General features: G+C 43.3%; 1 protein-coding gene and 1 long non-coding RNA gene across 4 annotated transcripts; one reads left to right on the top strand and one right to left on the bottom strand.

Moving 5' to 3' along the window:
* Positions 1-1,401: 1,401 nt before the first annotated feature.
* LOC139800261 (uncharacterized) lies at positions 1,402-22,853 on the top strand. Its single transcript, XR_011727690.1, has 4 exons — positions 1,402-1,575; positions 21,419-21,459; positions 21,531-21,637; positions 21,954-22,853. It is a non-coding gene; the product is annotated as an uncharacterized lncRNA (long non-coding RNA).
* On the bottom strand, positions 1,610-20,539 carry M1AP (meiosis 1 associated protein). 3 transcript variants are annotated; one of them, XM_071753000.1, is made up of 11 exons: positions 20,351-20,539; positions 15,646-15,713; positions 13,487-13,779; positions 12,114-12,296; positions 8,748-8,925; positions 6,977-7,150; positions 5,853-6,003; positions 4,522-4,663; positions 3,887-4,093; positions 2,942-3,097; positions 1,610-2,654 (listed from the first exon to the last, which is right to left on the bottom strand). In XM_071753000.1, the coding sequence occupies exons 3-11, from the start codon at positions 13,733-13,735 to the stop codon at positions 2,514-2,516; spliced, it is 1,581 nt and encodes a 526-aa protein (XP_071609101.1). In that variant the 5' UTR covers positions 13,736-13,779; positions 15,646-15,713; positions 20,351-20,539; the 3' UTR covers positions 1,610-2,513. The 3 variants fall into 3 exon arrangements, with proteins under 3 accessions (XP_071609101.1, XP_071609103.1, XP_071609102.1); XM_071753002.1 differs by lacking the exon at positions 6,977-7,150; XM_071753001.1 differs by lacking the exon at positions 15,646-15,713.
* Positions 22,854-23,562: the final 709 nt, after the last annotated feature.

The raw sequence follows: 23,562 nt of genomic DNA, 5'->3' as shown, positions 1-23,562 counted from the left end.
GCAGTTCTGCCTGCTTGCTTCAGAGAAGGGCTCTGGTATTGCTTAGCACGTGAATGTGCAAGACAGGAGGTGCACTCCTGTGCTTGGCCTGCTTCATTTATGGACCCTGCCTTGTGAGTGGAGCGTGTGCAGCGGAGAAGGCCCTTAGTCTCTGCTGGTCAGGTGGGACAGTCCATTCTTGTCTGGCTGAGTTGTGGACCAGATGTGTCATTAGCTTGGGCTGCTGCCCTGTGCTTTACCTTATGTCTTTTCTGACAGTTCAGGTTGTTATAAATGCTTTGGGAACGGTGTAAGAAATAAGGTAAATGCACAGTGAGCTAATATTTGGCTGCTTGCTCTGCCTGCTTTCTTAAGGTGCAGAAATGGTCCTGGATGAGCAGTTTTGTTCCCTTCTGCTGAGTCCACGTGCTGTGGGCCAGACCGGGTGGCGCCTGGGAAGTCCTTTTGAATAACAGACTTCCTCACTTGAGGAAGCAGAAGTCTTGGTCTCTGTAGAGCAGGTGGCAGTTTTTACTAGGAGAGCATGACCTGAGAGCTGCTCAAAGCCTAACCAGCATCTTCCCTTTGGAGTTACTTTTGTTTCCTTTTCTGAATTCTATGTCCTCTTGGAAGTGCTACTAATCTCCTCTAGGGCCTAGTGTGGTGCAGGCATGAGGTAACTGTTCTGCTAGGTTATCTGTTCGTGCTGCTATTACAGAAAGCATTCAAGTTCCCTCTGCTTGTCAAGAGCAATCAGAGCAATGGCGGAGTTACTGCCCTGCTTCCCACTGGGGTGATCAGGTGGAGGGCTTTTCAACAGGGACTACCAAACAGCCCCAATTTTGGTACTTACTTCCCCTTATAGTCCCATTTTCCTCAAGTTTCCCCTTTAGGAACTTCGTTTTAATAGCAAGAAATCACAAGCTCCTCTTTGTTTACCCTTCCCATCAGCAAGGTGTTTTGTTGGCTTTGTACCCAGTTTTGTATTTATGATATAGTTGTCAAATTTATTTCCACCTACATCACGAGTTCAATCAAACTAATCCCCACCCTGCTAATCTGCCTGAATTTATCATTTTCATATTGCTGTCTGGTTTGCATGCCCCAGGCTGGAACATTTGCATGTGCATTTACTGCTCTTTGCTACTGCTTGTTCCCCACTGTCTCATGCTGTGGAAGCCCACAGTTAGAGAGGCAGGGACTAGCCATCAGCTTACCCACCCTGACACACACCTGCAGGAATGTCTGTCCTGTCCTCAAAGCACCTCCTCTTGACATCTAACCCGAGACAGCTGCCTGAGATGCAGCTTCCTGCCAGGCATGGAATGCTTCCAGGGCATAGGAAATGCAGGGCTGTGCCTTGGGTGGCTAGCAGGGCCCGTTACTGAGCTGGGATCTCATGGATAAGAGATGTCTCTGCAGTATCAGTTCCCCCAGGAGCCTGGTGTTTCTGTTGTGCCATCAGTCAGCTTCAGTATTCCTCAAGAACCTCGGGTCAGCACTGGGATTGCTGTGCATAGCACACACGATCAGCTACAGACGGGCAGTGAACATTGTGGTGGAGAACTTTATTTTGAAACAGCTCGTCAGAACAAAGTAAGTAACAAATCGTAAGTAACAAAGAACAAATCGCTGTGGGTGCCCAGCATCCAGAACACCCAGTGAGACCACCCCACCTTAGCTCAATTGAGCTTCCCTCAGCTCCTGTCCAGCCAGGGGCAGATGCCCTGTGTCTGTGCTGAGAAAGAGGCTGGCATCTGTGCAAGCTCTGGGCAGAAGCTCTCTGGAAAGCTTGGGGCCAGCATTCCCCATCTTCTGAACCCTGCCAAAAAGTACTGTGTTGGCTGGTAGAGCAGCCCCATAGGCACAGATGGGCCATAGGAAGGACAGCATCCAAGCAGCAGCTATATGGGAGGATGGTGCTGTGCTGCAGCTCTAGCTGTGCTGGGCTGTCACTGCTGGAGCCAGCTGGGGTGTTACAGCTGGTTTGGCACTTGCTACAAACCCCTTTGTGAGCTTGGGAGTTGAACAAGTGACATCAGTTACAGAAATAAGCAAAATCAGCATAGTCAAAGGTAGTGCAGCTCATAGTGCTGCATTCTGGTCTTTAGATTAAATTCAAAAGCCTTGTTTTATGCCTACTCAAACATCCTACTGAACATGCTTCTGCAGGATGAGGGCAGCTTGGTGTTACTGCCTACTTTATCTGTCAGACTTCCTCAGCACCCTGCTTGCAGCTTTTCTGCACCCACTGACATCCATCTGTGGTTTGTGGCTTCTACTTGCCTAGTCTCACAAACCAAAATTTGCAGTGTGCTGGTGATGTCTGCTCATAAGGGTTGGAAACGAGGGGTGGTATGGGAATAGCTGAATCTCTGGACTGAGGGCCCCAGCACAGCAGCAGGCTTCCTGCAGATGGACCTGGTGACTCACACAACTATAAAACAACAAGGAGGAACAAACAATGGGAAGGTCCGGTCCAACCAAGGCCAAGCGAGATGTCTTGCCTGACCGCATCCGGGCAGCACTAGGGCTCACTGCAGGAACTCTTCGTACTCCCTGGGGGACAGGGAGTGCTCACAGCCATCTCTCCTCCCTGCTGCCGGTCTGAACGCTTGGACAGGAGAAGGAGCCATCAGGAGGGGTGCCACGGTGGCTTTGGCTCTGCTCGAGTGCTGCAATACAGGAACACAATGATTGCACCTTGTGGAAGGAGGCACTGGCCTGTCCAGTGGTTGTATCTGCATATGCCAGCTGCTCAGCATCCTTCTCCCCAAGTGGGTGAGCTTGTCCTACACCTATTGCTCTGTTCTGCCAGCTGCAAATGAGTGTTGTCCCTGCCATTTGCTGCCTTCACTGGTACACTGGTCCAGTTCCAGTACTGACCTCAGCCCTTCTGCAGCAAGCAGATCAGAAGGGCAGAACAGAGACTAACCAGACTAGTCAAAGGCAAAAGCCATACCTGCTTGGGTTGGTGCCGCTCTGGTCGCTGGTCCCTGGGCTGGACCTGCTGCCTGGGCAGAGGTTTGTACAACATACTCTTCAGGTATTTGTAGAGGTTGCTTTTTAGGTGCAAAGGGTTATAAGCAACTTCCACCTCCAAGCTGTTGAGGGCACTCTGCAGAGACAGAAGAAAGAAACCTAGCGACTGTCAAATGTGACAAGTTGAGGCTGCGTTTTTAGTGTCGAAGTTTTGGGTTTTTTTTCAAGGATGAGTATTACAGACACTCCATGCCACCCTGCAGTGATGCCAGAAGGATCTTTGGCTGTGCTGCTACCCGCAAGGACTGCTCTTAGCTGTGTGTGTAGAAGCACCTGCAACCAGGTCTTACTGGATTCAAGCATTCCCTTGCAGGATGCAGTTCTACCAACAAGCTGAAGTACCCTGTCTGGGCACTGTCACCCACAGGCCTCTTCCCCCCTCTGCCCCCAGTACATATGCAGCATTGCTCCAAAGGACAGACATTTGTTGTCCATGAAGAAAGCTGTAGGCTATGTTGGCTGCCGGGAAGAAGTTACGGAGTGCTCCATCATATTCCAGCTGCCACTTGACATTTTCGCAGCTGTTCATTCATGTGCTAAGACCCATTGTGAGGGCTCTGCCTTTTCTGGCATCACCTGAAGCAGAGGCAGACAACTCAGGAGAAGAACGTGTGGATGCACAATAGGAAATGCAGCAGTCTGAATCTATTTAAGGAAAGAAACATTTTATTTGTTAATCTATTTTATGCCTATAGCACCACTCTGCAATCTGAGGAGATATGTGCTCCTTAGCAGTGAGGGAGAAAGGTAGAGTTTCAGCAGCAGCTGTATGTCCTGTGCATAAAGCCTGATGATTACTCTCATCCCTGCTAGTGCAACTGGGATCCCTTCTACAGACACTGGTGCAAGGTTGCCAGGAACTCACCTCTATGGGGCCCTGCACTCTCTCAGGGTGCTCAGCAAGGAGTGCCGGGAAGGTTGATGGCAGCAAGAGCTCTCTGATGGCGATTGCTTTGATGAGCAGAGAGGCAGAGTCAGATGGAACAATGACGTAGTAGGAATGCACCATGATGTTCCAGTTTGCACCAGGGTCCTGTGGCTCACGTTTGGCCAAAAGCATCCACTGCCTTTTCTAAATTGTGAAAGACAAACCCAGTGTGAACACCAGACACCAGCCACTTCCTTCAGCAATTTCACTGCAGGGGCTGCTGGGCTCAGGAGCAGAGACCTTCATACACACCTGAGTAATAATGCTTTTCTGCATAATGGTTGAGAATAATATGTTTTTGGTAGTTTTTTTAACTGAATGTGAGATAATTCTTTTTAAAAAACAGTTTTTAAAATTCTTCTTAGTCTTCTCTGAGGTTTGATGTCCTGTAGTGTCTTGCTAGTGGATGCATTAGCTGGGAAGGTTTAGAATACTGTCCCATGAGGTATATGAAGCTTCAGCTTTTGAAACATGTTTTCTGGTGCAGGCTAGAGAGAGCTTACCAGATCTGCACTAACTATTCCTCTCTGTGGCAATCCCTCCCCATGAGGCTGCAGTTTTCACATACTCACCAGAAGACTATGGCATAGAACATGGAAGCTGTGCTGGTTTGTCTCCAGTTCATCCCAGTCCAGCTGCCAGCAGCTGGTAGGCTTGATGATGAAGGGCAGCCCATACAGTACAGACTCACAGACCCCTTCAGACTTCAGAGCCCTGCAAATACACAGCTCTTGATAGAGAAGTGCAGCCAACATGAAACCAGACAGGAAAGACTACCAGGAGAGGACTAGCTCAAGTGGCTGTGGCAGCATCAGCTGCAATACTGCTACAGGAACCTAATGTCTGTATTGCTGTGGCCTGTCACTGTGAAACCTTGCAGAAAAGTCCAGTTGCAGTTGCAAAGAGGCTTTCTTGCTGACTCCCAGATTCCCTTGCATGTGCATTGACAAGAGCATTCCAAGAAGCAAATCGAATCTTCATCCATTTTGAATACAAACCTGATTGTTGATCTGGCTTCCTGGACAATAATTCACCCAGGCAATTACATCTTGTCCTAAATTATTTTTACTGGATGGTGATTATCCTTCACTTAAAATTATGTGCTCTGCTCCTGCACAGAGCCAACATCTGATTGTTGGGATGTTTTTTACAGTGCTTGACATTGCCTGTCCACAGCACACTCCTGCTTCTTGACAGGGCATTATTAAGCAGCTTCAGTGCTTTGGCTGTCAGACACACACAATTACTGAGTGCTCCTCAGCTACTGACAAGATGAGAATCATTTCAAGAACATGGTATAGTTCAGAAGTGGTATCGTTCAGAAATTACAGGGTTTTTTTTTCCTATAAATAAACCTCATAAAAGACACTAGAGAGCATATGTTCTCGTTATGCCCTATGCTTATTAACCATAGACTGATGATGGGAAGGAGAATAAATTCTTCCATGAAGAAGTAGTCACAAAGCACTATGAGGCTTTGATTGTTTTTTACTATTAGTCAAATAGTTAGCTCAGGCTCTGACATCCAGTTAATTGCTGTGACTTCATCAGGTACTCAGAGAACAGCAGAATTATATCTGGAGCAATGGTTGCGACCTACAGAACTTTACACTGAAGGGAACCACTTGTTGCATGGATAACGCCGGTGGTTTTACAGTGCATCATGGTAACACCATTTTTGACTCTGCTCCTGTCTGTGTGTGCGGGATGTGCTGCTCTTTAACATGGAGAGTTAAGGCGCTGAGGGTATCTTACACCAGAATTTTTCTTCACCAGCATTTTGAGTCCCCCAGTGCTTTACAGTGATGTTACTAGGACCTAGCTGAAACTGCACAGAGAGAATGAAGGCTGCTATTATACCAGCCTTTCAGTTAGCAAGCACAAAGCACATAAGAACACTTACTTTACAACTCGGAGTTTATACAGCATTGTCGCTGGCCAGGCAGCCATCTGGCAGGGTGAATTCAAATCTGCTGCTCTCATGGCGCCATCAACAGATCCAGAAAGTAGAGAAGGGTCAAGCAATCTCTCCTGCAAATCACACTTCAGGCATACTAGGAGAAGAAGACTGGTTTAGATTGCTGGAAATGGCAATGATCAGCACATGACAATCTCAAAGTGCTCACAAACACATCAAATATGAAATTCAATGTTACGATGAGGGAAAATCCACCTTTAACAAAATATCTTCATTGCCTGTGCTAGTCTGGAGCTGTTGTGGTAGCACAGATAAAGTCACACCAGACTTTCTGACCTGCTTGCTGCGGAGTGTAGCTACAGAAGCCACCAGCAGCTCTGGATGAGCTTTGCTTCCAGTCTGGAACTGGCCTGCCCATCACCAGAAGAAAACCAATGTCTTGGCAATGGGGAGCTGCACCTGAGGGCCAGACTGGGGCAGCACACAGGAGGGTGCTGGAGAGGCATGGAAAGGGGGGGCTCCAGAACTGCAGCTTCCCATGGCGAGTAGCTTAGGGGAAACACCTCTGTCTACTGTATCTGCTTGTGTTTTCAATGCTCACCCAAGGAGAGATTAGAGATTTGGACTTAGATTAGTAAAGGAATAAAAATTACGTATTCCTTATACATTTTCTCATGCATTATTATAACTGTTGGCAGTTCCAGACAGAACAGGAGGTATTCTAATGCTAAGTCAACAGATATGAATAGAAGTCAAGTCCCTTTGTAAGACAGTTTAATTGCAGCTCTGGCACAGACTTTTAGTATGCTTTTAGTATGTAAGGCCCCCTTTACCTTGACTAAGTGGCTATACATTCAAATACTCTTTAAGGCACATATTTTGCTGCAGGATGGAAATGCCAGAGGACATGGCAGCAACCTAGAAGTGTTCTAAGCAAATAGCCACTCTCAGCCTGAGACAACAGAAACTCCAGACAGCTTCCAACATCACTCAGAGACCTTGGCTGGGCCTCTGAATGTGAGGGAATGTGCCCATAGGACAGGGTTAGGTAACCATTAAGGTTCTGGGATGTAGGAGCTCCCTGCAGAGGGGGAGAGGAGATGAAATACTTAGGGTGGTCTTGGGTGCAGTGGCATGGCTGAAGCCTCCTGATGGAAGGAGGAGATGGAGGTGTTCTCTCTCTGTGCCATAGTCATGTAGCCACGTTTTAAACATCATCTCCAAGCTGATGACATTGTCCTCTATGGTTTGCACATCAATGTCCATTCCCAGGATTGCAATGTCTTCAGAAAAAAAGGTGAATAGACACAAATGTTTTCAGCCATAGAAAAGAACATTCTTTCATATTTTCCTTTCTCATGTGCTTGAATGTAAGAAGTGCTCCAGAAGCCATTACCATGCAAATCAGAGCACAGCACCATGACGCCAGCCCTCTTACAAGAACACTGCTAGAACCTGAGCTGCTGATGACCACTTGCAGTTTCAGAAGTATTGTGATGTACAGGGCTTCTACATCAGAACCACTCAGGTGTTGGACTGTTGGTCGCCATCAGGCTGGCATATTTAGAGTCTGTTCAGGAGTTTTGGCTTTGGAACAATAAGGCACAAAATAGAAACTAACAGGAATTTCAGTTTCTGAATTTCTCATTATTATAGCTTTAATTCTCCCTGGTGAAAACTGTCAGATCAAAGGAACAGTTCTTCAGAGACATGACCAAGACAAAAAAGAACACCACTTCAGTGTCTGGGGTGTACTCTTTCCTTCACTAATGCAGGGTGTTGCCAGGTGTGCAAGGGGGAGGGGGTGGTTAGAGGCAACCTGCAATCCACTTAAACATTCCCAACCCTTGCTATGCCATTGACCAGAAGTTTGCTACTGCAACCAGAAAAGAACAGCTAGAGACAGGGAAGGCAACAACATCCAATATTGCCTGTCAGTAAAAACAACATTGCCGCTGCTAGTTACAGGTCTTACAGCAACTTTACAAGGCATCAGGAACTCAAGTTTTTTAAGGTTCTTAGGTGGCTATTAGAACCTGCTGTGTGAACCAGAGCTTGGACCAGGTGTGTCTTGTTGATGGAGTGGTATAAGTACCAGCAATTAAGCCCTTTGAAAAGGGGGAAAACAGGGGCTTTAGGGTCTGTTACAGAACTCCTTCAGGCACAGTTACTGAAGAAGTAAAACCTATAGAGTTTAAGAAAAACCGTCTTAAGCACAGAGGCAAGAAGAAGCAGCAGCAGCTAACACTGGAATCTGTGACTAAAGTCTGCTCATCGGGGGGGTTAAGTACCTGACCTGGCCTGGGAAAGTCACTCTTCCTAGCATTCTGCAATATGTTGTCTGGAGGAAAGGACTAAAGACTAAGAATTGTCTAGAAAACAAACAGCTTGTAAGAGGACAAGATCTTGAGTAGGTAAGTGAGTGGGGGTGTGGACACTGGGACTGCTGTAGGATTACTGTAACTGTAAATGGCCTGCCTACTTCTCCCTTCCCCTTTCTGCCTGCTTCTTTTCTCTCCCAGCTACCTGTTTTCAGGATTCTGGTTGCCTCTGCCTGCAGCAAGGATCTTTTGATCAGCCAGTCAGGGTGATGTTCTGCAGTATATATGTGTCTGAAAGCACGCTAACCCCTTAAACTTTATGCGTTTTTTCTTTAATCTCTCAATAAAACTGTTTTGCATGTGAAGTCCCTTTTAGGTAATACCAAGAGATGCAATAATGCCTGCAGTCTATATACTGATTTTGCCGAAATGTGTTGAAGCCCCAGAAAAGTGCTGTGGTAGAAACTTTTTGCACATATTGGAACGAAGCAAGAAGTAGTGATCGCCCTGCTGTCCAAAGCCATAACCTCCCTGAGCACTCCCTCTGTCTTATACTCACCATTGTTGGTGGGCTCCTCTGCTGGCATGCACTGTTCCACATCCTCAGGCTCCAGAAAGTCTCTCTTCAAAACTTCAGTGACTTGTATTCTTCGCAGATTCACAAGGTCCACATCTTTTAACTTCTTTTCCAGCTGCTTTACTATTTCTTTGCTGGACTGGCAAGTTAAAATTGTGATCTGAAACACAAATCGGAGTGTGCAACCTCTCTTGGTAGGCAATGGTGCCTGGTCTATTTGAATAGCAAGGAAAAAGGAGAGAGCAATTTCAGTAAAATACCTGATCTATTTAAAAGCTTTTTTAAAGCCAGTATGAAATGGATTGAGAAGATCACTGTAGGGACACGAGGAGGTTCTGTACCACTGCTGGAAGGAAATGTAACAGTCGACACTGTTGCATCTTCTCACAGTCACGCATTCTGTGCTTTGCACTTCTGGTCAGTGAGTCTGTGCGTGCAGGAGGGATTCTGCCTGAGACCTTCAGAGGGCCACTGCCCCTTCACGTTACCCCATCAATTACAGATTATGCAGACTAAATCTGACCTTCTCACTTCAAGGCTGAATGTGATTTTTTTTTTCTCCTTTAAGTAATATGTAGTCTAGTCTGAAGATGTTTCAGAGGAGAGCAACAGTAGGTGTGATTGCCGCTTCCCAGTTTTGATGTAACACTAAATAAGTGACTACAAAGAGATTCTTCATAACTGATAATCAGCAATAGTTTCTAGAAACATGTCAGGAATGTTTGATGTCAGTCTCTACCCTGAAAGAGACAGGTGAGAAAGTGTTGAGTTCTGACCTTGCCTGATAATTTAGTTTGTGAAGTACTGACCCTCCTCAGCACATCTGTTCATGGCTTCTAAAGATTATTTAATAACTCTAAAGGACAAAGTGTGTTTTAGGTAAGGCTGCTAACAAATGTCCCGTAAGGAGCATTTGGGGAAAGTTAACAGTAGACCTTCATAAATGAGTTTTACTGCAGGGTTATTAGATGAGGGCAACTGGAGGAACAGTTCATTTTTTGGTGTCTGTGTTTTTTTTGTGTTTTTTTTTTTTTTTTTTTCTTCTTCTTCTTTTTTTTGAGGGGGAGCTGGTGGCAGGGAGTACACCTTCTCCATTCATATCTATCCTTAATCAGATCTATTTAAAGAAGCAATTATTACTCCTTTATGAGCTGACACAAGCAGGAAATAGGAACGGATGTGAGTTAGAGAAGCAGAACAATCTGAATATAGTATTTTTTTATACAGGTGTAGATGGAACATTTCCTACATTAGTACATTGTAATTTCACAAAACCCAGAAGGTTATGTAAGGAAAGCTCGTTTGCATACCCATGAAGGAGAACAGAGATGGTGACAGTCTGGAGAACCCAAATAATGACCTGTCCTGGATGCTGCCCTCAGGGGCATTCTTGCTGATGACACACCAAGCCCCATTTCCCAACAATGCAAACCTCTGCAGCCGAATTTATCCCTAGCTTTGTCTCTGAGTTACTGCCAATGGAGACATGATTATGGGCCCCTTTCAGGAACTAGTGAAAGTGGTTAAAAGGGGCTGCAGGTTAAGAGTTGTTGATGTGGAGGGAGAGCTACGGAGAGCATTTGCTATAATGGTGCACCTTCATTTCATAAAAAAGATGGCTGCACTACATCTATAGCCTGTCACTTCCACTTTACCTTTACTCAACCTGAGGAACACTAGCATATCATTGTTCAGAGCCTAGGAGGGAGATTTTACCACATATAGAAGCTGAAGTAGCTATTGTGATTTAGCTTCTCAGTTTCTAGATAGAATCCTTAATGCCATTACACTTCCTAATCTGAGAAAAATAAACAGATTACTGATGTCTTGAAAAACGCTTTTCATTCTATTGCAGATTGGTCACGTTTCCTGCTCTGTAGCTGCTGCTGAGACTTCACTGATGCTGCTGGTTCCCCCCTCTGAATTCAGGATTTCAAGAGTAAGCACTTTCAATTCTTTTAACAGACACTGGGGTTTTAAATAATCGCAGGTTGTAACAAAGTTTGCCTCATATGCTTACTAATCAGCTTGGAATATTCTTGCTTATTTGTGGTTTAACTGTTAGGAAATACACATTTGCTTGAAGACTACACCTGATTTGCACAAGCAAGTTGTCAGCAGTGCCTTGTAGTCTAAGTACTGGTGACTGTGGTCTCTAGCTGAAGAAACTGGATTTGATATGCCAGTTTGGCAACTGGGAACCGATGCGTCAAAATGACATATGAAGCATTTAATTTTGATTAACTCTAGATAAGTTGTATCTTAAATCTTCACTGCAAAATTCTGGAATTGACTGCTTTATGAGGACATTTAACTAAGGCATGAAGTTCTTGAAACAGAAGAAAGAAATTGCATTGGTAGAACCTGACATTCATCCCATCGAAAAACAGATGGAATTAGTAAAAAAAAATTATTTAGTAGGGCTGCTTTTCTCTTGTCCATGTCTCATTAGTTCAGTGCAAAAAATACTTCTAATATTTTCTAGTCAGAGAATCATAGATTAGTTTGGATTGAAAGGGGCTTTAAAATGGCCTTTAAAGCCCATCTAGTCCAATCCCCCTGTACTGAACTGGCACCTTCAACTAGATCAGGATGCTCAGACCCCTGTCCGACATGATCTGGAATGTCCCCAGGGAAAGGAAAAGGGTAAACGCCTTTTCCTTTAAATGGCTTAAGATACACAGCTTTCCTTCATTTAAGCTATATTTTCTTCCTTTTTCAAAAGATACTGTATCAGAGCAAAAATCATTCAACTGCCTTCTGAGAAAATAAATAAAAAATCCAACTTACTCTGTGTAAAAAGAAGCGTTTGTGATGAAAATAAAACGTCAGCCACTGAAGTACCTGAAAGGAAAGCTGCCTTTTTTGAAACACGACATTTTGTAAGGGTGGAATACCCTTCTCCCTGTGATGACCAGCCTTTGTTTTTCAACCAAGGCCTGAGATTTGTAGGTGCTCTTCTGCTCACAATGAGGACCTTTGTACAAACATCTGATTGTCTCAGTGGAAGTTCCAGCCATTGTGGCTGCAAAATGTAACTGTAGGATAACAGGAAAATCATGTGCAGAAGTACTGTGAATGTCTGCCTTTGACAGAGTTCTTCTGTGAAAGTAATCAAAGTGGAAAAAACATCCAATCTTAAATGCCTGGAAATTAAATTCCTTCTCTTACATATGAAACAAGTTAGTCTCCATACACAACCCAAACCTGAACTTTATCTTGTTTCCACGAGCATTCAGAGATAGCCACAAAGAGCTTGGGGTTTTTTTGGAGGGCTTATTTTCTTAATTTTTTATTAAGTGGCAAGCATGGCTGATGACTCCCACTACCTTCCCAACGTTTTCTTACCTCAACAGAAGTATTTGTTGAGCCTCCTGCTGCAATGTGCCTGCAGTATTGCTTGAACTGTTGCAATCCATCCTGCACAGCTTGTATCACTCCATTGCCCGCCTTTGGGAAGCAGCCTTCTCGTGGTAGTGAACGGAGCTCTGAAATGCAGGCTTGAATTCGTCCAAAGTTTTCTCTCACTTGCTGCAAAACAGTATCCAATTAAATTGAAAGACTGGAATTTTCAAAATGATAATCACATAAAACATGCCTGACATCAGTTGTGAAGCAGATTTCTTAGTCCATCCTACAGTAACATGCCGGAATCTGACATGCCAGATTCGTGCTAGGAAAGAAGACGAGTGTCTCTTCTTAAAGAGAGTGATTTCACACCAACTCCAAAAAATGTTTCTTTGGTACCCCCTTATTATCCATGTCACATTATCTATAACCTGTTCTACAAGGTAACTACCACCATTAGCCATAATCTTCTTGCAGATCACATTTGCCATGATTTTTTTTTTCCTCCATTGGCCTCTACCTTTCCTGAGAGGACTGACAAAATATTTCAGAATGTTTTACTATTGCCGAATAAAGGGAGAAGGTTAATAACCTGAGCTTATACTACATTGCATATGTGACTGCTCAGTATGACTGTTTATAATAGTACGAATTCGTAGATTCTTGTGAACTGTATGTTGCTTTGTAATCCCAAACTTTAATTGTAGAGTCATTCTCCATCTATGTTTATTCTGATGCATATCCCTAGATTAGTGAAATACTTGCTCTCACCGACTTAAATCTAGATATTTAAAGTCTATGTAGCTGTGGCATCTAAGGACATGGTTTAGCGATGGACTTAGCAGTGTTAGTTTTGCAGTTGGACTCCATGACCTTAAGGGTCTTTTCCAACTTAAGTGATTTGATTATTTCAGGATATTTCTCATATTTGGAAAAAAATTTTGAATTCTGATCTTTTCCCCTTAAGTGTCAAGAACCCCTCCCAAAGTGGTAATCAGCATGTATACAGACTATTTCACTATCCAAATTACTACAGCTCTGTAGTTGTATTTGATAATTTTGATGGAGAAGCAGTCCTGTGCAGAAAGTAGCAGTTGAAAGGCAGGTGTGCAAGAGATGTTTTAGAATGGAACAGCACCAAACCGAATCCATGCCGATGCACAACTTCACCGATCAAAAATATGACAGTCCTCCTTTTAAACATCGTTATTTCATAAAAGTTACCTGTTCCATGAAGTCTGTGAAACTGTGCTCTTTGAAAACTATTAAATTTTAGGTATAAATTTGTAGCAAATCATAACTTTCATCAATGATCTGCAACCACATACTGCACTGGTTTGTGTTAGATCCCAAAGACCTATTTTCACACGTACTGTAAAGGGGAGCAGACATTCCTGCTGGTTCTGCACCACATAGAGGCTCAGCAGGGGAACACGGCAGGGACCTGTCAAACTGCATGCCAAACAGAGTATGTTTTCCAGAGCTTCAGAGAGCACAGAACAAGTGTCGGTCCAGGAAGGTGATGTGACATCCACAATGAGAATCTGAGATGGCTGCTGGCGTTGTACTTTGGTAGCAAGAAATGTTCTCCGTGTTTCTGAGAGCAATCTTCTGGAATTCATGGCTTCTGAACGTGGGTATTAGAGGCCCAGTTATCTATGTGAATCTGAATAGGAACAATTAACAAATCATGGCAATGACTGAGACTCTCCCTTTCCCATTCACTTGGAAGCAATCTGAGACACAGCAGACAGTAATGAATTAGAGTCCTACAGCTTTCTGCAAAGCATTCATTGCCCATGCTCTGAAATAAATCCATACAAAGACAAGTGAAAATGCATATGGTTAGAAAGCAAAATGGTTAAACTAAAGAAAATGCATGGTGGATATACTCTTGCAGATGGAGCAGTTAAAAATGTTAAAAGCCTGGCCATGCCAAGCTCGTGAGTGAGCTGTGTCAGATGTCAGGTATCACAGTATGGCTCAGGTGCGTGGCATCAGCCTCCAGCAAAAAAGTGATCTCCAGCAGCTGGTGGACAGCAATACTGAAGTTCTACTCCTACCTCTGCAGTGACCGAGTGATTACACCTAAACACCCAAAGAATACCACCCTCACTTCTTGATAGCCAGCATGAGACAAGTAGCTTTCATATCCAAAATCCTGCCTGAAATCTTCTATTTACGAAATCTAAATATATCTGCACAAAGCACTTAGTGGTGTTTCTAAGGATATAGAAAAAGCTTTAAAAATGTATCTTGTAGCAACAAGACTTGTACGTAACCACACAAGTCTACTTCTGCTGCATAGAGTCTGCATAATTGGACATGCCTTCTCAGTATGAGCTAAAATAAATTTTCTCCCCACAGTTGTCTAAATCTCCAGCAGGCTTAGTGAAGTTTGAAGCAACCCTGGATTTACATAATTAGGTTCTGGTCAGAGCCCAGGACAGTATACAGTCCCATAATTTGTGCGATACCTTCAGCTGGGACAAGAAACTCTTATGTTCACCAAAGAGCCAAGCTACTCTATTTCCCACAGCCTCCAGCACTTTGGAATAAGAAGTCCTGTGAGTCTTGAAAAGACCAAGAAATGCATTTCTATGTGATTGACATATCATCAGAAAATATCTCTATTTCTATGATGTTTGTCAGTGAAGGCAAAACAGAATGTTCACATATTATATTTCAGAATTGAGGCTAGCATTTCAGAATGAAAATGTTACATATTTATAAAGATCATACACCTATGTCTAGGTATTTTGCTTTGACTAGTAACCTGATATAATCTCACTAGAAAATGAAAAACTGTCTGATACCATTTTCATCTGTGTTTCTTCTGGATCTTTATAATTTACAAGACAGTTTACTAAATTACTTCAGTTCATCTGGGAAAATACTTGTTGGTGACTTTTTGTAATGAGGCTTCATACTACTGAACTCTGACAGACCCCAGTGATTTCTGAAACCAGGAAACAAAACTCATCCCACAGTTAGAAATCTGGAAGAGTTTGGTCTTCGATCTGCATTGTTTTCAGGAAAAAAAAAAAAAAAAAAAAAAGCCTTGATTCTGAAAATACACACTTTTCCTAAATTTGCATTAATTCTCTCAACTCTTGAAACTGTAACAGGACTGGGCTTATTTTAAACTGCTTTAGTAAAATGGATCCTCACCTATGATCTTTATCAACTGAATTAATTTGATTTCTTCATAACTGTGGCATCTTAATTTCTGCTTAGCAATATTAGTATTATTTATATGCAGTTCTCTGCACAATATTTGACAGAGTATACACTGCCCACCTCTCTTACAGCCTACACCACTTACGCTCTCATCGTGATGAGGGTGGATAACTGAGGAATTCTGTAAAGTCTAACTGGTTGTTTTGGTAACATCACATCTTCATTTAAGCAGCAAGTGAAGGGACAGAGAGCCCAGACTAAGGGATTACACTAATTCAGTGTGCACAAGTGAAAACTGTTAGTTCTAGCAGCTGATATGTATTAACTTATTGCTCAATAAAACAAAACTTACCAACTGCCAGAGCTAGTTGCTAATGGTCATATATATTTTGCTCAATGCAAGAAGACGTTTCTTCAGGACTAAAAAGATAGGAACAGAAAAAAAAAAACTTTGACATATTGAGCAACTTGTGAGTGCTGATGACATTTTGCAAGTGCATGTGCTTAATTTCTTCCAGTTATATGAAAATATTATTTAATATTAGAGTCTAAAAAAGTGTAAATGAGATGCAGCACCAAAGCCATTGGCTAAAGAATACTACAGATAGTCTCCATCTTCTTGCTAATATAAGACCCAGCAAAACTTGGATCCAACCTCACTGTAAGTGGGAATTAAAAAGAAGACAGAAAAATGTGAATAATGAGTTTAATTAACTGCCTGACTGCATAGCTAAGCCTGATACACCTACAGCTATGAAGGCAATTATGTTGACAGCGGTCTGTCTACAGAGAAGTAGGGAGTAAAAACACGAAAACCTTGAGATGCAGTAACAATTATTACAAGCTATTGGCAAGGAAATGCACACAAAATGGTGAACAAAAGCTACCAACAGACAGTAACAGTCAACAGGTTTAAGGAAAAAAAAAAAATCATAGATTCACAGAATTTTCAGGGTTGGAAGGAACCTTTAAGGTCATCTAGTTCCAACCCCCCTCCCATGGGCAGGGACACCTCCCACCAGATCAGGTTGCTCAGAGCACCATCCAGCCTGGCCTTAAAAACTGCCCAGGGACGGCTTCCACCACCTCTCTGGGCAACCTGTGCCAGTGTCTCACCACCCTCACGGTGAAGAACTTCTTCCTAACATCCAATCTAAATCTCCCCTCCTCTAGTCTGAATCCATTCCGCCATGTCCTATTACTCCCTGACATCCTAAAAAGGCCCCCCCCAGCTTTCTTGTCGCCCTTTCAGATACTGGAAGGCCACAATAAGGTCTCCTCAGAGCCTTCTCCTCTCCAGACTGAATAACCCCAACTCTCTCAGTGTCTTCACAGGAGAGGTGCTCCTCTGATCATCCTCATGGACACACCCCAGCACCTTCCTATCCCTCCTGTAATAGGGGCTCCAGAACTGGATGCAGTACTCCAGGTGGGGTCTCATGAGAGCAGAGCAAAGGGGGGGAATCACTTCCCTCGACCTGCTGGCCACACTTCTCTTGATGCAGGCAAGGATCAGGTTAGCTTTCTGGGCTGCAAAAAAAGGTCTTGTTCCTCTTGTTCTGTATTATTAAAGAATAAAAGCTACTCCTTGAACACATCAAGAACAAAAGACAATCTCAAAATGGTATGAATTTGCCATTGACTTCTAAGATTTTCTTTGATGATGCAGAAAAAAAGTTAATAAGTGATAAATATTTTGATCAGCATATAGAAAAAAGCAGTGACAACTAATCTTTCTCTTTTCAGATAGTGGTTAAAGAGGATATTAACATGCAGGTGCTAGAATTGTGAGTCTTACATTTCAGAAATAGGATCTTTTTACCTGGGAGCTCTTTGAACCATTTCTGTCAACCTGTAACTTACCTCTGAGCTGTGCAAGCTCCAGAGTGTTTTGTTTAAACCATAATGTTTTGTTTAAACAGAGTATGCAAAATAATTCAGAGAGCAATAGCCCATTTGTCACAATTTACATATCGGCACATTCAGAGAAACAGTGATACAGTGCAATCAATAACAAATTTTAAAATAGTTGTGTAATTATGCAAAATAAACCTCACCGATCAGTAGATTTTAGTAGGATTACATGTAGGCCTAGGCGGTCAAGACAGGAGCATCAGCAAGGACGATTTGCCTCTAATCACTGTTCAATTTAAATACCCTTGCTTTTAGCCACTATAACACTATAAAAAGTAATGGATCCTCTCAATTAACAGCTTAAGAGCTTGTAAACAGAGAAATTGCAAACTCTGATTATTCAATTTACAGTTCAAATTGTAAACTCTGATTATTCAGTATAATGTCCCCACTGCAGTTATACAGCAATGTATTTTTTACTTAATTAGGTAGAAACCCAATGATACATAAAAATTTGCCTCATAAAATTTATAGAAGGCACAAACGCTGACATTGCAAAGAAGAATAATTTGTAAGAGCTTAACAAACAAGCTCATCAAACTTGGCTGATTTGCATATCATGCCATTTAATATAGCCAAATGCAATTAACCAAAAGAGCAGCAGAGGTATCAGAAGACAGCTTATGTCACCTTTAGCTCAGGAAGCCCCCAAACTGTGAACAGTTGGAGGCAGGGGGCATCACTGCAGACTCACCCTTTTCCTATGCTCTTCCCAAAGGATTTGCTGTATCACAGGTTCATGGAGCAGACAGATCTTGGCTCTTGCCCTGTGTCACTGCTTTCGTGTATTTATCATATGGCTTTCAAACCTGATGGTTTAAAAGTGTGCCATTTTTCTGACTAAGCTTTAAGACCCTGGGAAACGTCCATATTCTTAGGCTGCGTAAATAAATGGATTTTGCAGAGGAAAACCAGCAAGCCATGGAGAAGCCTGATTTGCGAAGTGGCTATGCGGTGTGGATGGCCTCTGGTGGGTATCTATTTGTATACCTAGCCTGGAAAAAAGGCATTTATTTAAAAGGAATAAATGAACAGAAGAGTAAAAACAAGCAAACAAAAAAGTTAGCAGAAGCTACCTAAAATGAAGTCAAGTTACTAAAATAAAGATATTCAAGATCTTATTTAACAGAAGATATTACATGTTTTCTATACACCAGTGCTATAACCAATAACAGATAAGGGGCTTTAGGCTTGTGCTTTTATTGACATAAAATCACTGAATCTCAGTAAGAATATTCACCTTATCCTAATGTAAAAATCACTCATTATAACCTTTGTAGGGCTTTTTTCTTAATAGAAGAAGAATTCTAACATTGTATGAGCTTAGAAAAAGACATTTGCTGCTGCATCACTAAAACCGATGCAGCAAATGATTACGAATGCTTGTCATGTAGTGCATCGACAGATAGTACAAAACATGGACGAGGTGATACATAATGCCTATGCCCAAGTGCCCCTGTAGAACAACCAGACAACTCATAAAACCCATCAGGAACACCCTAAGGAAAGCCCAGTTATCATGAGGGACTTCCACTTGAGTGATGTGCTGGAACTTTCAGAATTAAAACATTTTAGCTATTGTAATATTGGTTTTTATGAGATTATAGGTGTGATTAATGAAGCCTCACAGGGCAGGTACTCTAACTTGCCTGGCATCTCAATTAAGAAACTAAAATGATGTGAAGTCAACATACACATTAAATGCATAAAAAACTGCATAATTCATAAGCCTCAGAACATAACTGCAGACAGACAATCATCACCGAGGGTGCTTTAGAAAGCGCACAGGAAATCTACAGCTTGACAGGAGACAACCCTGTGGAAAGCGTCCAGTCCCCTGTTCCATTCTCTCCCTGCAAACCACTTTACCAAGTAAAAATTGGTGCAAGAAACAAATCAAAAAGGACTCTGTCAGCTCCTGGACAGAATAACATAGCAGGAGGCTGCATCTCCTTACTCTTCTTCTTTCCTACTTCCAAGGCACTCAACGCTCCTTTGAAGGTAAAACATAATGCTGATGGCCAGTTACAATTTATCTCAAGTGGTATTAATTTCAGGTTATGTGACAAGCAGTCTCATGATAGGATGTGTAAGACATTAATGTTATACTCTATTAGAAATACAGGATGGGTCAGTGAAACTTCCCTTAATATCACAGCACATCATGCAACTTCCTTGTTAGCTGCTCAAGACTCACTTTTAAAGTGTTCAGGGCTTTGTGGTACACCATTTCCCTGGACAGACTGCTCAGTCCTCTAGTGATGGGAAACCCTGCAGTAATTTCTACCTTAAATGTGTGGTGTCTGGCCACTTCATACCTTCTCGTGCCAGCATTATCCTTTCCTTCTACAACTTGTCTGCTGCTTCATAATTGCTCCTTTTACGTATGTGAGATGAAAATGATACCCTGCTCAGCTTCAACATGGCTTTCAACTGTCAAGGCTTTCCTAGTTGGAGCTCATATTCCCCTGATTATCCTAGTACCTCTTTGCTGCAGCTGATCAGATTTTAAAATTTCTGTACATGTTTCACTGCCACTCATATTTTATGCAAATTACACAAAACATTTCAGATGGCATCTCACAAATTTACAATGGGACTGATGCTTCCCCATTACTATTGAATGGCACTTGTCATATATGGCATTTGGGACTGTGGAATACTTTAACTCAGATGATAAGGCCAAGCATGTAATTTAGTTATTTTTTCAAGGGCTTTCGATTTTCCTAAGGTGAAGCTTAGGTATTTTCAAGTCTGGAAGCTGTCCTTCAGAGGCTTTATAGAAGAATAAACAAATTTTACTGGACACAAGTGGCAGAAATTCATGTGTCAGTGTCGTATGTATTAACATGTACCAATGCACGCCCTCTCTGTTCAGATCGTGTGTAACAAACCAAATCGCTTCTATCCTGAATGTGACCACCGACTCTAACGCAGCGCTGCCGCTGAACCGTGTCCCTGGGTACCGCGTCCGCGGACCCCGAGGGAGGACCGGGAGGGAGCTCGGCCCCGTCCGGGGAGACCCTGCCGGCGGGGGACGGACCCGTGGCCGCCGCTGGGCTCGGGCTGGCTGTACGGATCCTACCCGCGCCTGCGAGGGGCAGCCATGCCGGGCCTGTCTGCGAGGGCAGTCCCGCAGTTACCTTCTCGGCAGTCCCGGCGGACGGGCGGCTCCGAATGCCGCTGATCAGGGCTTGTGGCAGGGCCTGGAACGGTCAGGGAGCCGGGACCGACCGGACCGACCCCTCCGACCCGGCCGGGGCTGTGCCAGCGGGTGCATACGAGCACAGGCCTGTGCGAACAGGCACGGGCAGGCAGCGGTGTCCACAGGCTGGCAGATGGGCGTGTGGGCACAGGCTGGCAGCAGGATCCCGCCAGGCTGAACGAGGACCGAGAGTTACCTCTGCATCGACGTGGCTGTGGTTTCAGTCTATGCCTTTGCCCTCTCATCTAGTGGCAAATGGCTGGTTAAATGAAAACCTGCATTTTTTTTAGGAGAGATTTTAGTCTAAGAATGTATGCTGGAGATTGCAGACTAAATTCAGTAAAGATCATTGCAATTTCAGAACATGTACTATTTTATAAATTAGATATGCCAGTTAAAAACTAAACTTAATAAGACCATAAACTAAATAAAATATGCATTGAATCTCTGTTACATTCTGATACCTCATCAAATGTGTTTCTGATCAGATGCTACAACAATCTGTTCTCTCCCATGTCTTCATCATTCATTTGAAGAGGGGTTTGTAGTAATTGTGAATGAGGAATATAGATAACACAATAACCAGAGTAGTAAATAATAATAAATACAGATAAAATGGATTAGAAATGTGCAGGTTTTACTTGGAGGTTACAGCACATCTGTGGGACACAAGAGAATTTGGCTCACAGTGAAAATTACAGAACATCTTAAAGTGACATAATTGTTAACAGGCAGTGCTATCCTTCTGCATAGTCAAGGGGATTTCAGATTGGAAATACAGAAGTGAATTCTGTCTGTATCCTAGTGCAGAGAATTCTTTAATCTATCAGCCTGCAGGAGAGCAAATCCAGCGACTGGAAGCTGAAGCTAGAAAATTAATTATTTTTTAGCATTTTTAGAATGTTTCTCAGGGAAAGCATGGCTGAGTGTCTGAATGTTTATTAGCAGTAGTCAACAACCAAAGTCACCTGTGGCAACTGATTGAAGTGTTTGTTTGGTTTTGCAGATGCTGTGCAGGCCTTTGTTGGAATTGGATGAGCATCTGAGGTGAGCTGGGGTGACGGTGAGAAAGGTCACGGAGTTTCTCAGAAGCACAACAGTAAGTGTGTGTACTTTAGTGTCTTAGATGACACAAGCAATGAGGGCTGCAGCATCCAATTCCGGACTGAGGAGGTGAGCAGAACACCACAGTGCTTTTGGGGAGAAGGGGAGCAGTGTTAAAGAGGTTGGTGGGATGCTCATTGCTAGCACTGATGGTGGGTTGTGGGTGGTTTTTTTCGTGGTTTTTTTTTTTGTTTGTTTTTGTTTTTTGGTTTTTTTTTTTTGTTTGTTTTTTGTTTTTTGTTTTTTTTTTGGTTTTTTTTTGTTTTGTTTTGTTTTGGGGGTTTTTTGTTTAGTTTTTTTTTTTTGTTTTTTTTTTTTTTGTTTTTTTTTTTTGTTTTGTTTTGGGGTTTTTTTTTTTTTTTTTGTTTTTTTTTTTTTTGTTTGTTTTTTTTTTTTTTTGTTTTTTGTTTTTTGTTTGTTTGTTTGTTTGTTTTCAGATGATTGAGAAGCCTGGCAGCTACAGGAACATCCCAATTAGACCCAGTGATGGTTTCATTGAAGATGGCTGCAGACCACTGGCCATTGGAAAGCTGAGGGGCTGGAAGGGGATGAGGTTGCAAATTAGGGGAGTGGCTTTAAAGTTAGTATAGGGAAGAGGGCTGTCTGGGTACAGTCCCCTTTGGGTGGGTAAAGGGATGGTGAGTCTCCAGCACAATGCCAGCATGTACTGGGCAGGGCAGCTCCAGGCTGTGTCTGTGGTGTGCTGTTGGTGTTGTCTGTCTCCTGTGCCTTAGACTGCTCCTTCCTCAGGTCTTGATGTCTCCATAGCTCTTTGTGATCTGCAGGCACCTCAGTAGCCCTCCTGAGAGTCCAGAAGGCATCTCCTCATCTCCATGGCTCCTGTTGACCCCTGTTGACTTTACGGCTTAAAGTGTGGATCTGTCTGGCACACATTGCGCTGTTGGTGTTTCTGAGCTGTCATCTCTTGCAGAACTGAGACAGGTGCTGCTCGCAGCTGCACTCTTGAGACTTCTGTTTCCACAGAGTCATCTTCTGGGGTTTCATACCCACATCCTTACTGGTCTTAGGTCTTAAAACTCAGCTTCTCGTGCATCCCTTGCTCTGGTTTGTTTAGCAGTTTTCTCTTGCCTCTTTCTCGGAGCCAGTGTAGAGCATCCATGCCATCCTGGCACTGTCGGGCTTTTCTGACAGCATAATCTTCCCCATAGGAATTGTTCTTCTGTCTCATGCTCTTCTTGTGTATGGCAGTCATGTTGCTGTACTTTAGGAAGTGGAATCTTTAATGAAGCAAGGACAGGACGGTCATGAAAAAATGTAAAGGTTTTGTGAAACCAAGATTCTGCTGTTGAAAGAATAAACAAGAAGATAAGGAAGTATGTGCTTTGCTTAAAATGTGGCAAGCGATCAGATGAGTAGAATCATTCATTGGAGTAAACAGAACAAATGTGTATAAATGTGGAGAACTTTGTGACTTCAGGGGGCTGGCTGTGCCCCCTTTTTGCACCCCCTTTTTGCACAAAGGTGAAATCGGTGAAAACATCTCTGCTCCATGTGCACCCATCAGTACCTCACATCCTGGGTAAGTGACCCCACATTTGAGATGATCACATTGCTCACCATGTCCATGTGCAGTCCTGATCTGTGTCTGAGGGTTGGAGCTGCCCTGGCCAGGGGTTCAGTGACACTACAGACAACAGGGGCAGCTTCACGGGGTCATGGTGACATTCTGGTCTGTGGCAGTTCTATTGGCAAAGACCATATGGTCCATCTGGGCAAGCAGGTGTAGGCAGCTGCCACAGTTATTTTCATTGGATTTTGTGGGTGCCCCAGGTGGGACCTTGGCAGCAGTTTGTGTGGAAGTCGAACAGGCTGGACCTAGAGTGTGCGTTAGCTTGTACACCTGAGGCTTGATAGCTGTGATTTGTACTCGTACCTGTATTTAGGGGCTATATACAACCTCGGGTGACGTCAAACTACCTGTGAGAATCCATGTGACTTTCTTTACATGGTTGTTTTGGGTTCTTTTCAAGTGCACAAGCTGTGTGCCAGAGGACACAGAGCAGAATGGTGGGTGAAGGTGGGCAG

Source organism: Heliangelus exortis, chromosome 10 (assembly GCF_036169615.1).
Source record: "Heliangelus exortis chromosome 10, bHelExo1.hap1, whole genome shotgun sequence".
NCBI lineage: Eukaryota > Metazoa > Chordata > Aves > Apodiformes > Trochilidae > Heliangelus > Heliangelus exortis.
The sequence above is the reverse complement of the archived record's forward strand: the minus strand, read 5'-3'. Positions and strand labels throughout refer to the sequence as shown.